Source organism: Chlorocebus sabaeus, chromosome 12, assembly GCF_047675955.1.
Source record: "Chlorocebus sabaeus isolate Y175 chromosome 12, mChlSab1.0.hap1, whole genome shotgun sequence".
NCBI lineage: Eukaryota > Metazoa > Chordata > Mammalia > Primates > Cercopithecidae > Chlorocebus > Chlorocebus sabaeus.
The window spans coordinates 113,301,255-113,315,770 of record NC_132915.1 but is presented as its reverse complement, the minus strand read 5'-3'; the positions used below and the strand labels follow the sequence as shown (position 1 = coordinate 113,315,770).

The 14,516-nt window shown below is 62.7% G+C and overlaps 1 protein-coding gene across 1 annotated transcript; it reads right to left on the bottom strand.

Annotated features, from left to right (window-relative positions):
- Positions 1-14: 14 nt before the first annotated feature.
- On the bottom strand, positions 15-4,040 carry PTGDS (prostaglandin D2 synthase). The gene is made up of 7 exons (XM_008005549.3): positions 3,824-4,040; positions 2,643-2,782; positions 2,476-2,552; positions 1,716-1,832; positions 1,496-1,597; positions 925-947; positions 15-182 (listed from the first exon to the last, which is right to left on the bottom strand). The coding sequence occupies exons 1-6, from the start codon at positions 3,935-3,937 to the stop codon at positions 925-927; spliced, it is 573 nt and encodes a 190-aa protein (XP_008003740.1). The 5' UTR covers positions 3,938-4,040; the 3' UTR covers positions 15-182.
- Between the last annotated feature and the right edge of the window lie 10,476 nt (positions 4,041-14,516).

Below are 14,516 nucleotides of genomic sequence, written 5' to 3'. Positions count from 1 at the left end.
CAGGAGTCAGCCTACAGACTTGCTTCCGGAGTTTATTCCGCAGAGCCAGGATGAAGCCCGAGGGGGCAGGGGTGCTTTGGCGGGGAGCCGGGGCAGGGGCTCGGGGAAGGAACAGAGCAGAGACATCCAGATCACAGGGGTCACCTGGCTGGCCGCAGTCCCAGCTTCAGCCCTGGGGAGTCCTGGGGGGTGCAACCGAAAGCCGAGGATGGAGGACTGCAGTCTTCCCCAGCCCACCCCCACTCCAGTCGGATGGAGCAGGTGCAGGGTAGGGGGACTTTTCTCTGTCCCCAGCCCCGCTGAGCCTCGCTGAGAGAGCAAGATCCATCGCTGGGGCTCCGATCCCCGCTGCCCCAGGGTCTACAGACTCCACCCCTCCTAGCCCCAGGGTCCACAGACTCCACCCTTCCCAGCCCCAGGATCCACAGACTCCAACTCCAGCCTAGGCCTCCCTCCTGGGGGTGGTGGGTGAATCCGCCCCAAGCCTGCTCCCCTGAGCTCTCCCACGGCATCCATGCAGCATCCTCGGACTTCCCCTTCCATCCCCTGTTCCCTCCCATCCCATCTCCCCTACCCTGGTTTACCCCTATCCCAGGTGCCAGATGCCCTCGCTGCCAGATGGCCCCTGTGGTATAGCCCGTTGGCCTTTACTGCCTGGGGCCTCACACCTGCACCCCCCGATCATGAGCCTTCAGGAGTCAGCCCTATTCCAGCCACTGGGACAGGTTTTCCTTCCGAGCCTTACACCTGTGCACTCGTCAATGTGGGCAGCCCCTGTGTCTCCTGCCCAGCCCTGGACGATGGCAGCCATCAGGAAGGATGGGTCTGCAGCACCAGGTTGTCCTGGGGCCCTGATCCATCGCAGAGTGGGTTGGGTGGATGTGTGTTGAATGAATGAATGAATGAATGAATGGAGTGGCTCACCTATTGTTCCGTCATGCACTTATCTGCCAAGAAAGAAGCCGGGGCTGTCGTCAGAATCCCAGACTTAGGCCAATTTTCCCACTGGGCTTCCTGTCCCTCTCCTAATACAGAGCTCATCTTGACTGAGCCCCCAAACTGCACAGACCCCCTCATCACCTCCCACCTCTTCCCTGGCCCCTCAAAACAAAGAGAGGGTCTTTCTTCACCTCTACCGAGAGCAGGCTGTCCGCCCCAGGAGGCTGTGCCTGAGCGCAGTATGGTTGGTCCTCCTGTATCCCCCATAGGCACTCTCTACCCTATGCTCCCCACCAGGCTGGAGCCCCACATCCTGGGAGCTGCTGGGGCCTGGCACAGAGTGCGCACCTGGTCTCTATGTCCCCCATGGAGGGGGCTCCTCATGAAGGGGCTGCAGGAGGGAGGTTCTGACTCAAACACTCACCCCCTCTGTCCCTGGCCCAGGCCTCAAGCAGGGCAGGGCCACCTCCTCCCCTCTGCCTCTCCCTGTCAGGAGACTGCCTGCCTGCCTCTAATCTGACCCTAATCCTCTACACATCAGATTAGGACCCCTTACCGGTTTGGGGCAGGAAGACAATGGTATCCTCTGTGAAGCCCTGGGCCTTGCAGAAGGCGGTAAATTTCTCCTTTAACTCAGCCCTGGGGGTCTGGGTTCGGCCTGGGACAGGGTGAAGACGGAGCTGGCCTCAGCGGGGGGATGGTGTGTGCCCTGCCCTGGGTCTTGGGGAGCCCCCTCTGGTCATGCCTGTGTGCGGGCGGCATCGGTGGGCACGTACTGTAGAGGGTGGCCATGCGGAAGTCCTCGCCGGGGCCCTTGCTGCCCTGGCTGTACAGCAGGGCGTAGTGGTCATAGTCGGTCTCCACCACTGACACAGAGTAGGTGCTGCCCCAGTCTGGGAACCCAAGAAACGACCCTGTTGGGGACTCAGCCCCACAAACCTCACCTCTGCTTCAGGGAAGGGGTGCACCTGTGGGCTGTGGGGGCACTCAGGCCCTCGGCTGGCCCGGGATGCTCCCCTACCCAGCTGCTCTCCAGTCAGTGCCCTGCTCCCACCTGCACAGCCTGTGAACTCTGTCCCTAAACCAGAATCTGGGGCAGCCAGGCTCAGAAAACCAGGATTCCTGGTGCAGCCGCAGAACCCGCTGCCAGAACCCGAAGTGAAGAGGTTTCCCTGTGGGAGCCATTCCCCAGGCGGGAGTGAGGAAGCCCCTGGGTCCTGGGGAGGAGAACTGGGAGGAGGCATGTGGAGGGGCCTTGGGGGGCTGCTTATGTGGGGAAAGCTCTAGAGGGCAGGGGAGGGGCCTGGCAAGACACTGGTGGGCTCCAGAGAGGATCCAAACCCCTGGAGGAACGGTCTCTCTGTCCCCAATACTTGTGTATGGGCAGTCATGCCCACGCCTGGCCTTGGCCTCTGACGCTGGTGGGGCAGCCATCGCCCCCCACCTCATGGATCTCCGCGGCAGAGAGCTGGCCCAGAGTCGCCCGCATATGTCGCCCCCAGGCTGGGCTCAGGAGCTGGTGGAGGCCCCACTTACGGGGACTCCGGTAGCTGTAGGAGCCGAGGGACCCCGCGGGTTGCAGCAGCATGGTTCGGGTCTCACACTGGTTTTTCCTGTAGGTGGGTGACCTCGGGGTCAGGGGTTAGGCCCGAGGGTGCTCCTGGACCTCTCCGTCCCAGCAGCCCACCTGCCCGCTGTCCCACCTGAGGAAGGTGGAGGTCAGGTTGAAGCCACCATCCGCGGCAGGGGCCACCACCGACTTGCACATGGACAGCGCTGCCTTCTTCTCCTGGAGCCAGCTCGAGTTGGAGGCGAGGCCCGCGCTGAACCAGCGCCCCAGGAACTGCGGCGAGCGACCCCCAACCGCGTCGGCCAGGACCCTCCGGACCCACTGGTGCCGACCCGTGGAGGCGCCTCTGCCCCTCCCGCTCCAGTCTCCAACCCCGCCCCGCCCCCACGCTCAATCACGCCCCGCCCCAGGAACTGGCCCCGCCCCAGGAGCTGACCCCGCCCCTCACGCCCCCGCCCCAGGAGCTGACCTCGCCCCTCGCGCCGCTCACGACCCCGCCCCGGGAGCTGACCACGCCCCTCACGCCCCACGCACCGCCCCAGGAGGTGGCCCCGCCCCTCACGCCTCCGCCCCAGAAGCTGGCCACGCCCCTGGCACCGAGCACGCCGTCTGGCCACGCCCCTCCCGAGGACCGTCCCTCACCCTCACACGCCTCCCACCACCCAGCTCCGGCCCCTCCGCCCCCGGTCCCAATTCTGTGCCGCTGGCGGAGCGCCCGGCCCATACAGCGGGCGGCTGAGGACGTCGCATTCCTGACGGGGGTCGGGGCGGGTCTTCCGCTCCGCTCCGTGGATCGCTGGGAGTCTCCTCAACGTCGGGGAGGGGCGCGCGGCCGGGGAACCCGCGCTCTGGCGCGTCCCCGCGCAGCTCCCGGGCGAGAGCGCGCGTCGCTGGCTGGTTGTGCGGTGCGCGTCCCCCCGATCCCCCACCGCGCACGGCGGTTTTTGGCGTCATCCCCGTGCCCCACCCGCCTGTGTCCTGGCACCTAGGTGTGGAACGTGCGCTCGTGTGTCCTCTGGGGGTCGCGTCCCCGTAGGAGTGGCCGTGTTTGGATGGCGTGGGAGCGTGTGTGGCCCAGTGTCTGCGTGGCCCATCAGGGGAGACGGGACGTGGTGCCCAGGGAGGGCCTCTCGCGGTCAGCCTCCTGGGGCAGCTACCCAGCCTCCTTCCCGCGCGCCCGTTCAGTCCCTGGCCGGCACTGCCCGGCACTGCGGGACTTCGCTCGCTCCTCCAGGGGAGAAGACCCTGCCGGAAAGTGTCCTTCCCCTGACAGGGCCCTGTAGCCCTTGGGGATGGCTCAGGGAAGCCCCTCACCTTGTCCGGCTGGAAGTTGGGCTGCACGGAGACCTGGGCCTCGGGTGCTGCCTGTAGGCCGCCCAGCAGCCCCAGCAGGACCAGTCCCATCCACAGCGTGTGATGAGTAGCCATTCTCCTGCAGCCGAGCAGGTGTCCGGGGCCTGGTGCCAGTGGTGTGGGAGAGCGAGGGAGGTGTGTGGAAGGTGTGCAGGAGGAGCGGAGGGCACTGAGGAGACCCCTATTTATGGGCCAGGCTTGGCCTCCACCCAGGGCCCGAGGACAGCCCACTGAAGACTCGTGATGCTGGGGGATGGGGTGGCTGGGCACAGCTGCAGCCTCGTCCCCCACAGGGCGCTTATGCAAGAGGCCTGGGCCCGCTGCCCCGGCTGAGGCAGCGTGGGGTGAGGCAGAGGCCCCTGCCCACTGGTCCCAGAGACAGAGCTGGCAGGGACCTTGCCCACCCTCCTCCTGCTGGCAGGGCGCACCGACCCAACGGCCCTGATAGGGCAGTGGCTGTGTTTCTCAGCCATGCTCGCCTCCGAGGCCTCTGGTCTCTTCCCACTGGGGGCCAGGACCCACATCTCACAGCCCCTACCATCATTCCCTTTCCGAGCCCTGCCACCCCAGAAGGGGACACAAAGCCCCACTTCCACCCTGAGAAGCCCAGCAAGTGAAGTGTTGATGAGAAGCTCAGGCCAACATAGAGAAACTTGATCTGCCCTGCAGGGTCCCGAGGGCCAGGTGTGCTGGGCACGGCTTCCTCCATGGCCAGCTGTTGGGGCTCTGATAGTGACCCCTGGGCACCCATTTCAGCCTGGGGCACCTTTGGGCTTGCACACAGGCCCTATCCCCTTGCCAGAGGCCCCACCTTCTCCCAGCAATCTCCCTACCCCGAGTCTGACCCCCACCGAGTCTGGGCCTCCCCACCCCAAGTCTGGTCCAGGCTCAGGAGCACCCCATGGGGCTGTCCTGTTACCCCAGTGCTGCACCCAGCTCCTTGGGCCCCTCCAGCTTGTCGGCCCTGGCTGGGGCCCTGTCACAGGCCGTCACAGGCAGGCACATGCGGTGGGCCCTGTCTGGATTCTGTTGGGACTGAGCTTCCCTGGCAGGCGTGGTGGGTGAGCGCTGCCTCTGGTCTGAAGGTGGGCCTGGGTGGGGAGCTGGGAATTGTACATGAGAGCAGGAGTGAGTGGGATGGGGTGGGGTGGTGAGCTTCTAGGCAGCCGCTGGCGACCACTGGGGGCTGGAGCCTGTCTTCTTCCGGGATTCTGTGGCCCATCCCTTGCTGGGGGCTCACGGGCCCTGGGAGTGGGCTGGCATGGACTGCTTCCTTGTTCCCCCTTCCCAGTGCCCGGGGGTCAAGGAGCCCAGACTGGGGGAGGTGCATGCCTGTGTGGCAGCAGCGGCTAGTGGGCAGCACCGGTGTCAGGGCTGGTGGGGGTGGCCGGGCAGGGAGAGGCCAAGGTGAGGGAGTGAGTCCCAGGGAGCCGGGAGGCACTGGAGAGGCGGGGGAAAGAGGACAAAAGTGCAGGGGGGCCAAGGTAGCCCTGAGGTAGGCCTCCACCCAGGCCTCCCATCAGCCCCTGCCCGGAGCAGCGGTGTGCTGCTGGCTCAGATGCCATCTGTGCCCTAGGTTGAGAGGGAGGGTCTGTTGGAACAGATAGGGGTGGGGTGCCTAAACCCAGGACCCCGCATGGTCCCCAGGCCTGACTCAGCTACAGAGCTGGGGGCTCCCATCAGGACAAAGGAGGGGCAGGAAGAGAGTTGTGGCTGCGACATCGTCACAAGACTAGCCTCCTGCCCACTGCCAGCTGAGTCCTGACTGTCATTCCACCCTGGTGGGGCTGGTGGCTCACCGACTGGCCTGGCTGGAGGTCCCAACCCGGACCAGGCCAGTCCAGGACAAGAGCGCCTCCCAGTGGTAAGCAAGCCCTGGGGCGTGGTGGCAGGTGGCCCAGGGCAGGGAGACCCGGGACACGTGGCTCTGGGTGTGAATGGCCTCCGCCGGGGCAGGCCTGGGTCACCTGCCAGGGAGGGACTCTGAAGCCTAATGGGGCAAGGTCTTCCCATAGCCAAAGGGGTTCCCAGGGATCTCAGGTGTCCAGCCCTCAAACCCAGTGCCTAAAAGAAGGACCAAGCCCCTCCTCTTCCTCATTTTCTAGTGGGCAGCAGAAGGCCCAGCAGGTCCCACGTCCCTTCTCCCTGACCAGTCGTTACTGTGATCATGTGGTCATTGGCGCCTGGGGAGCTGGAAGAGCTGACAAACTCATGCTTCGGTTCAGGAACCGACTCCTCAGTCCCTGTGGTCAAGATGGCCAGCGGGAGGTCAGGGACACTCCCCAGACACGGTTGAATGAGGACCAGTGAGTGGAAGCCGCCCACGAGCCCTGATTCATGGGCGCACCTGGGCTCACCCGAGGGCCGGAGATTCATCTCTCACCACATCCAGGAAGGGCAGGGCAGTTGCCAGCTCCTGGTGAACACACGCCAGATTTCTCCCCTCCTCCCCCCACTAGGATTCTGCGAGGTGGACAGGGGCAGAAGGGGCCTTCACGGAGCTTCTTGCAGCTTGGGCAGGGACAAGGACCACCCCGCTGCGTACTCTCTGTGTCCTTCCCTTTGCTCTGAGCTTGGCTGCCAGGCAGGACCTTGGTGGAGCCTGGGGGAGGGCTGGGCAGGAAGGAGGCTGGCCGCCCCACCCTGCTGCTCTGGGAACCGGTTGCTTTGAGTCACAGAATGCAGGGACTTGGCCTCCACCCTAAGAGGTCACGAAGGCCATCCCCCTGCCTGTGACCCAGGCAGGTCAGAGACAAGAACTAGTGGCCTGGGCCTGGGCTCGCAGAACTGACCCCAACCTTTTCCTGGAGGGAAGCTGTGTCTGCCCTGGGGCCCTGGCCAGCATCCTCTGGGGGCAGTGGTGCCCCTATCCAGCATCCCCACCAATGGTTTGCCCTCGAGGGCCGAGGCTGACCCAGTGACTGGTGGGACCTGAGCTCGACTGAGTGTCCACCAGCCTCGAATAAACTCATGGGGACCTCGTGAGCCCCACCCACCTGTGGCTGGGGATCAGCTCCCCCAGCCTGGGATTGGGGAGGGGCAGCCTCTACACTCCACCTTTCAGAGGTACCCAAGCCTCCCAGCCCCAGAGGCTCACTCCTGCCAGAGCTGCCCCACTAAGGATCTTCCGTAGGGGAGGGCAGTGCCCAGGGTCACTGAGACTCTGTGGAGTGTTCTGAACAAGTCGGGCAGAAGATCCAGGCCCAGCCCTGACCGGGGGTAGGCACGGAGGTGGGGAGCAGCCTCTGGAATCGGGTCTTCACTTGTGCCCTGCAGGAGCCAGCCCCTTGTGCTGAATGGTCCTTCTGGCTTCTGGTCTCTGTGGGGAGCGGTGCCCAGCCTGGTGCTACAGTGACCCAGGGGTCACTGAGATTGTAGCCGGGGAGACCAGGGCCGGGTGCAGTGGGGGAAGCCCAGCTCAGAGCTCCTCTAGGGGCAAGAAATTCTCCCCCAGGCCTCCGTGTGTCAAGGGAGCTGCTCTGTGACTGAAGGAGGCCTGAGTGGACGGGCCACGTGGGACAGCCCCTCCTCAGGGCATCTCTGAGCTGCTCAAAGCATGGGGACCACTCTTCACCCAGCCCGCCTCTCTGTTCTTGGCTGTTTGGGTGTTTACTGACATTGGGAACGGCCACCTCTTCACTCACCCTTTCTGGCTGCCTCTGGCCGCCTCTCCCAGCACCACCCTGGAGGTCAGGCTTCCCCAGCAGCCGGGGATGGGGCAGAGGACAGGGGAGCCGGGGACAAGCCAGAGGACAGGGGAGCAGGTGTGTCCCTGGGACTTGAGACTCGTGTGTGCATTGCTGGCCATGAGGTCCAAAGACAGCTATGGCCAAGCTGCAGCCAATTTTGCTACTTTGGAGCCAGGGCTGGGTTGGCTGTCTCTGGGGGACAACGGGCAATTTGGGGGTGCTGCAGCGATCTGTCCAATGTGGAGCTCCAGCAGGCTTGGCAGAGGCTGCTGCATCCCAAAGGCAGCAGGGCCGTGAGGAGGGGGCACCACACCCACACCCCCAGCCTCAAGACACTCAGCTCCAGGATCCCGGTGCTGTGAGCAGTGCTGTGGACCTCTGAGGCCCAGTCTGACTCCAGGAAGCACCCAGCTAGGTCATGGAAGGTCAGGGCTAAAGTGTCCCCACCTCGCCCATTTAGGGGCTGGGCGGGAGCTCCCCAGGTCAGCGGGGTCTGGGCAGGGGCCAAGCCTGGGAGGGCCTCGCCTAAGGACCCCTGGGTCACTGTAGCACCAGGCTGGGCACCGCTCCCCACAAAGACCAGAAGCCAGAAGGACCATTCAGCACAAGGGGCTGGCTCCTGCAGGGCACAAGTGGAGACCCAATTCCAGAGGCTGCTCCCTACCTCCGTGCCTACCCCCAGTCAGGGCTGGGCCTGGATCTTCAGGGTCTCCTAGCTCCCATCTGGGGAACGTGGGGTGGCCACAGGGAGCCTGGGCCCACACCCCTGAGATGGGGGCTCCTGCCTCTCACTCTGGGGTTCCTTCAAGGCAACCCAGGGGGACGGGGCCACAGCTCTGAGAAGAGCTAGCGGTGAGGGAAGCACTCCTAGCAGGGGCAGGGGGTGCCAGGTGCTGTGGAGCTTGGCAGGGCCCCTCAGTCACAGGCCTCCATGGCCTCTGGTCACCCCATGGTCCCAGCCCCCCAGCCTAGGGCAGTTGCTGCTGGGCGCCATGGAGGGTGGCCTGTGTTTGAGGATGAATCTGGCTCTGTTCACCTGAGAGTGTGGGACAGGCCAGGAGAGCACCCAGCTGGGAGGGAGGCAGCCGCTGGGATCCACGAGGCCCTCCTTCCTCCTGGCCCTGGCACCCGCTCTGCCCCTCTCTCCCCCGCAGGTCTCTGCGTCTCCCTTCTCTCACTCCAGCCCCTCCTCGATTCTCTGCCTGGGCCTGCCACCCTCTGTCCTGAGGACAGTGGAGCCTGGCCCGGCCCTTGGCGACCCCACCCTCACTGCCAGTCCCAGCCTTGCTGGTGCCCCCTCCCCGTGGGAGGCTCAACCACACCTGCCCCTACCGCCCCATCAGAAATAAACAGTCTGTGCCGGGAGGAGCCGGATCCAACTGTCCTGGAGCACGGGGTGACTGTGGGTGGGCAGGGCCACCAGGAGCAGCCCAGGTTCCAAGCCCAGTCTGGGGCAGGAAGGGAATGTGGTCAAGGCTGATGCCCAGGATCTGGTCAAATTTGATAAATTTCTCCCTCAGGTCGAAATCCAGCTCCTTCCCCTACCCTGTGCCAAGAAAGGGGGTGAGCCCTGGGGAGAACCCTCCCTCCCCAGCCCAGCCCTCAGGGGGTCCTGGGTGGCCCCTTCCCACCGTGCTCAGGGCCTCACCAAGCAGCTTGGCCTGGGTCCCTTCTCCTGGCGCCTGGTCTCGGCGTAGCCTCCATCTTGTCCTTTTCCAGCCCCACCTCTGCAGGGAGCAGGGGAGGGTCAGGATCCTACTGCTGGGGACAGGCTGCTGACCATGGCCCCTCTGGAGCCACACCAAGACCTTCCCTGGAGTGTCCTTTTTAGTTTATTTATGTTTTTAGGGTCAGGGTCTTGCTCTGTCACCCAGACTAGAGTGCAATGGCACGATCACAGCTCAGTGCAGCCTCCTGGGCCCAAGTGATCCTTCCTCCTCAGCCTCCCAAGTAGCTGGGACTACAGGCATGCACCACCACACCCAGCTCATTTTTCTATTTTATTTTGTAGAGACAGGGTCTCACTCTGTTGCCCAGGCTGGTCTCGAACTCTTGACCCCAGTTGATCCTCCTGCCTCGGCCTCCCTAAGTGCTGGGATTACAGATGTGGAGTGTCCTTAACTTGGGGGCAGTTCTGGGCCTTTCTTGGGGTGTCAGGCAGGGAAGACTCACCCTCCTGGCCTCCAGGGGAGTTCTGATCTGGCTGCTTCTCAGGGACAGGGGTCCTGGCTCAGCATTCGCAGAGTGGGTCCCTGTGGGAGGAGGAGGTTGTGGTGGGGAGAGGCTGGGGTGAAGGCTTTGGGGAGGGGCAGGTTGGGTGAGCTGGGGAGGGGAGGCTTCCTGGCCTCCTGGAGGGTCCTGCTCCCCACTCTTCCTGAGGTTGCTCTTCCTGGCAGCCTGCCTGTCCCCACCTCTGACCATGTCCCTGCCTGTGGAAGTTCTCACTGCATGCGTGGAATTGGGGCATCCCAGCCACAGTCACCGTGTCCTTTGGCCCTGCACCCTGCCCTGATCTTCCCCTGCCCCTGGGTCTCAGGACAGGCTCCTCCTCCAAACTGCAGGCCCCGGGAGAGAAACAGGGGCCCTACAGCTGTGCTGAGGATGTGGGTGAGCTCCCTCAAGGCAGGCGCTGCCTCTTTCTGCCCACGGACACCGCCCACGGGGTCTGCCCACCTGCCTGTCTGTATGAGGGGTCTCCACCCCCAGCCCTCCGTCTCCCCTCCCCGGGCAGTCCCATCAGCTGGCAGGGGCTCTTGGCACCCAGCTTCAGCTGAGCAGGCTGGATGTGACCACGGCTGCCACCAACATTCTGAATTGGGACCTGCGCTCCGGCCTGAAGGTGTTGACTACCAGCCCCAGGACGCACCACTCCCCCAGAACTGCAGGGATTGGCGGTGGGCAGGGCCAGGACCCCCTCCCCAGGCAAGGGTCCCAGGCTGGGCTGGTACCTGTGACTCTGGCAGGAGCCTGGATCTGACAGGGATGGGTGACCCTGGCCAGGGGGTGGGCAGCCTTCCGGAGCCTCAGTTTCTCCACTTGCAGAAAGGGTGTGAGCTCTTCCCACCTGGCAGGGTTCTCCAGGGCCGTGGGGGCCATGCTCACTGTGGCAGTCAGGCCCATTGGCCCAGCTGCACCCTCCTTCCTCCTTCCCCATCCTGGAGGTCACTCACCCGCTCCTTCCTGAGGCTGGAGATAGATCTTGTGGAAAGGCACGTTCAGGCCCCTCTGGGGGCCCTTGCTGTGGCTGGAGTGTCCCCAGCAGGGTGAGGCTCACCCACAGGAGTCCCAGGGCTCCCCACGGGGCTGCAGGGGGCAGGACTCCTGGGCTGCAGCAGGTCTGGCAGGGGGGGAGGAAGGGGGTAGGGAAGTGGGTGGGTCAGGGTCTGGGCTGGGACCCCCTAGTAATGAGGTCCCCTGCTGGCCCCCACCCCAGGACAAGCAACCTCTTTTTCTCTAAGTGCAGGAAGGGTGAGATTTTGCTCCTCTCCCTCCTCAGCAGGGGGGCTAAGAGGAGAGGCGGGGCAGAGGGAGGTTGGGCTGGGGAGGTAGGGGGCCCTCCTTGGACTCGGCCCAGCAAAGGTTGAGGAGCCTGCGTTCCACTGGCGCCCACCGTTCCCTGGTCTCAACCTTCGGAGGGGAACGAGGGTGGAAATGTGGGCTGGGGGTGGGCACCCGCAGAGACCACCAGCTCCCAGGGAGGTCCCAGGCCTCACCTCTGATTCCCAAAGCCCGGGTCCCTGCCCTCGTATGCCTACATCCATCCTCAGAGCTGTTGCCCCGAAGGCTCCTGACCAGCCCTGGGTCTGGATGTGATGGCAGAAGACACCGTGCGAGGGTCCACTGTGTGCCCAGCATGGGTGGCCTCCCTGGAGCCTCCCCGCCTTGTCCTGCCCTGAGGCATCAGCAGGATCAGGCCAAGCTGTTCCCTGACCTGGGACAGGCTGCAGAGGGGAGCGCTGGCAGTGGATGGGATGGAATGTGTCTGTGCTGAGGCTGCTGGCACCCATCCTGCTCTGCCCACAGGTCTAGTCTGGGCCAGGACCTCCCTGATGCAGCCCCACCCCCGTCCTCCAAGCCTCCTCTCTCACGGGCGCAGCAGGTCTTGGCCCCACTCCCCCAGGGCCCCCAGCCCACCTGCCTCCCCTCGACTGCTGCTGTGTGGGGCAGCTGTGGACTTCCCACCCTGGTCCTGTAATGAGGCCCCTGGGGATGGCTGACCCTGGGAGGCCACTGCTGACCTAGGCTGGGGCTTCCCCAGAGGACCTTGGCCTTGGCCTGGCCACAGCCCAATTCTCAGGGGTCCCAGGGAACATGTGCGTTTCTGAATTCAGGGCTTGGTGACCCAGACACTTGGCTGTGGGGGTGCATCTGGGCCCCGTTGGCAGAGGCATGATGGGCAGGTGGGCCAGAGGATGTGGGCACAGGCTGGAGGGTCCAGATACCTCCCTCTGGGCCCAGCAGTCTCCGGGTTCCCCTAAGGCCTTGGGGGGCCTCTGTCTTCTTCCAGGGTCCGAGCAGCTCCCTGGAGCTCAGCCTGGGTTGGGGAGCATCTTGTGGGTCCTTGGTCTCTGTCTTACCCCCAGGTAAGGCAGAGTTTTTTTGAGACGGAGTTTCGCTCTTATTGCCCAGACTCTATCTCAAACATAAATAAATACATTTAAAAAAAAAATGGTTACTTTAGATATATGTTTTATATATAGATAGATAGATATATAGAAATATAGATATATATGGGGTTTTTTTTTTTTTTTTTTTTTTGAGGCGGAGTCTCACTCTGTTGCCCAGGCTGGAGTGCAGTGACGCGATCTCAGCTCACTGCAACCTCTGCCTCCCGGATTCAAGTGATTCTCCTGCCTGAACCTCCCGAGTAGCTGGGATTGCAGGCACGCGCCACCACGCCCGGCTAATTTTTGTATTTTTAGTAGAGATGTGGTTTCTCCATGTTGGCCAGGCTGGCCTCGAACTCCTGACCTCAGGTGATCCGCCCTCCTCGGCCTCCCAAAGTGCTGGGACTACAGGCGTGAACCGCTGCACCCAGCATAGAGTGTTTTATATTTACAGAAAAAAAATGTGAAGACAGATGAGGGAGTTCCTGCGTGCCCCTCCCCCAGTTTCCCGCTCGCTGGCGTCCTAATTCGCGTGATCCCTGTGTCACAAATCAGTGAGCCAGTGTTGGGACGTCCAGTCAGCTGACGTCCAGGCTTTCTCCAGATTCCCATAGTTACCGAAGGTCCGTTTCTTTCCAGGTCACCACGTGACATTGTGTCTCTCATCCGTGGGCTCTTCCTGAGTGACGTTTCTCAGCCTTTCCTGGTCCTTGATGACCTCAGCGGCCTTGAAGGGTGCTGCTCAGGTGTCTGTGGGGCACCCCTCAGTTGGGCTCCATCTGCTGAGTTTCTCACGCAGAATCCGGTGATGGTCGGGAAGGAAGAGAATGGGGGCGGGGCTTCCACCACGTCACATGGGGGACACCATCAGCGCGACCTTCACTGCCCATGTTGACCTTGGTACCTGACTGGGGTTCCCCCACCCAAACCCTGCGCCTCTCCGTCTTTTTTTTTTTTTTTTTTTTTTTTTTGAGACGGAGTCTCGCTCTGTCGCCCAGGCTGGAGTGCAGTGGCCAGATCTCAGCTCACTGCAAGCTCCGCCTCCCGGGTTTACGACATTCTCCTCAGCCTCCCCAGTAGCTGGGACTACAGGCGCCCACCACCTCGCCCAGCTAGTTTTTTGTATTTTTTAGTAGAGACGGGATTTCACCGTGTTAGCCAGGATGGTCTTGATCTCCTGACCTCGTGATCCGCCCGTCTTGGCCTCCCAAAGTGCTGGGATTACAGGCTTGAGCCACCGCGCCCGGCCCATCTTTTTCTTTTTGAACTGTCCTCTCTGGATGAAGTCCCTGTGTGCGACCCCCACCTCCCCCGGAAGGGTATTTCACACACATTTGCAACTTTGCTGCACCGAGATTTGTCTCTGCTCTCCCACGGGTAGGCACAGCCCTTCACTGACATCCATGTGGACCTCAGGTATTTTACGCTTTGGCTCACACCCTAGTGTCACATCCTGTTTTGTGGCTCATATTGGGCCAGCTTCAGTTACTGGCGGCTTTTCCATTGGCTTCTGAGTCCTTCTCTGCAAAACGTTTTTGTTGTTGTTGTTGTTGTTGTTTTGAGATGGAGTTTTGCTCTTGTCGCCCAGGCTGGAGTGCAGTGGTGCGACTTCAGCTCACCTCAACCTCCACCTTCCGGGTTCAAGCGATTCTCCTCCCTGAACCTCCCGAATAGCTGGGACTACAGATGCCCGCCACCACACCTGGCTAATTTTCGTATTTTTTAGTAGCGATGGGTTTCTCCATATAGGTCAGACTGGTCTCGAACTCCCAACCTCAGGTGATCCGCCCGCCTCAGCCTCCCAAAGTGCTGGGATTACAGGCGTGAATCACCGCACCCAAACTCTGTGATATGTTTTGATGCACACACCCATGAAACTATCATTGCAATCAGGAGGCAACTGTGTTGGTCGCCCTAAAGATTCCCTGAGCGCCCCTGGAATCCCTCCCTGCCTCCTCTTTCCGCCACCTCCCCTGCCCCCAGGCCACTGCTGTGTTTTCCTCGCTGGAGATGATACTGCGTTTCTAGGGCTTCGCCTGCGTGGAGCCAGTCCGCGTGCACCGTTCTGGCTGCCGGACGCCCTCCGCCCTGCGCGGTTATTTTGGGGCCTTTGCAGGTTGTTGAGAGCATCAGTAGCTCCTTCGTTCACTGCTGGGCAGTGTCACATTGTGCAGACACATCACGATTTGTTCTCCTTCACCTGTGGGTGGACCTGGGGGTGTTTCTAGTTTGGGGCCATTACAGATAAAGCCGCTGTGGGCACACGCATCGTGCGTGGGTGTGTGCTGTATCTCTTTTGGGTAAATACCCGGGAAGGCAATAACCAGGTCCTATGATGGCGTAGCTTAATTTTTAAAA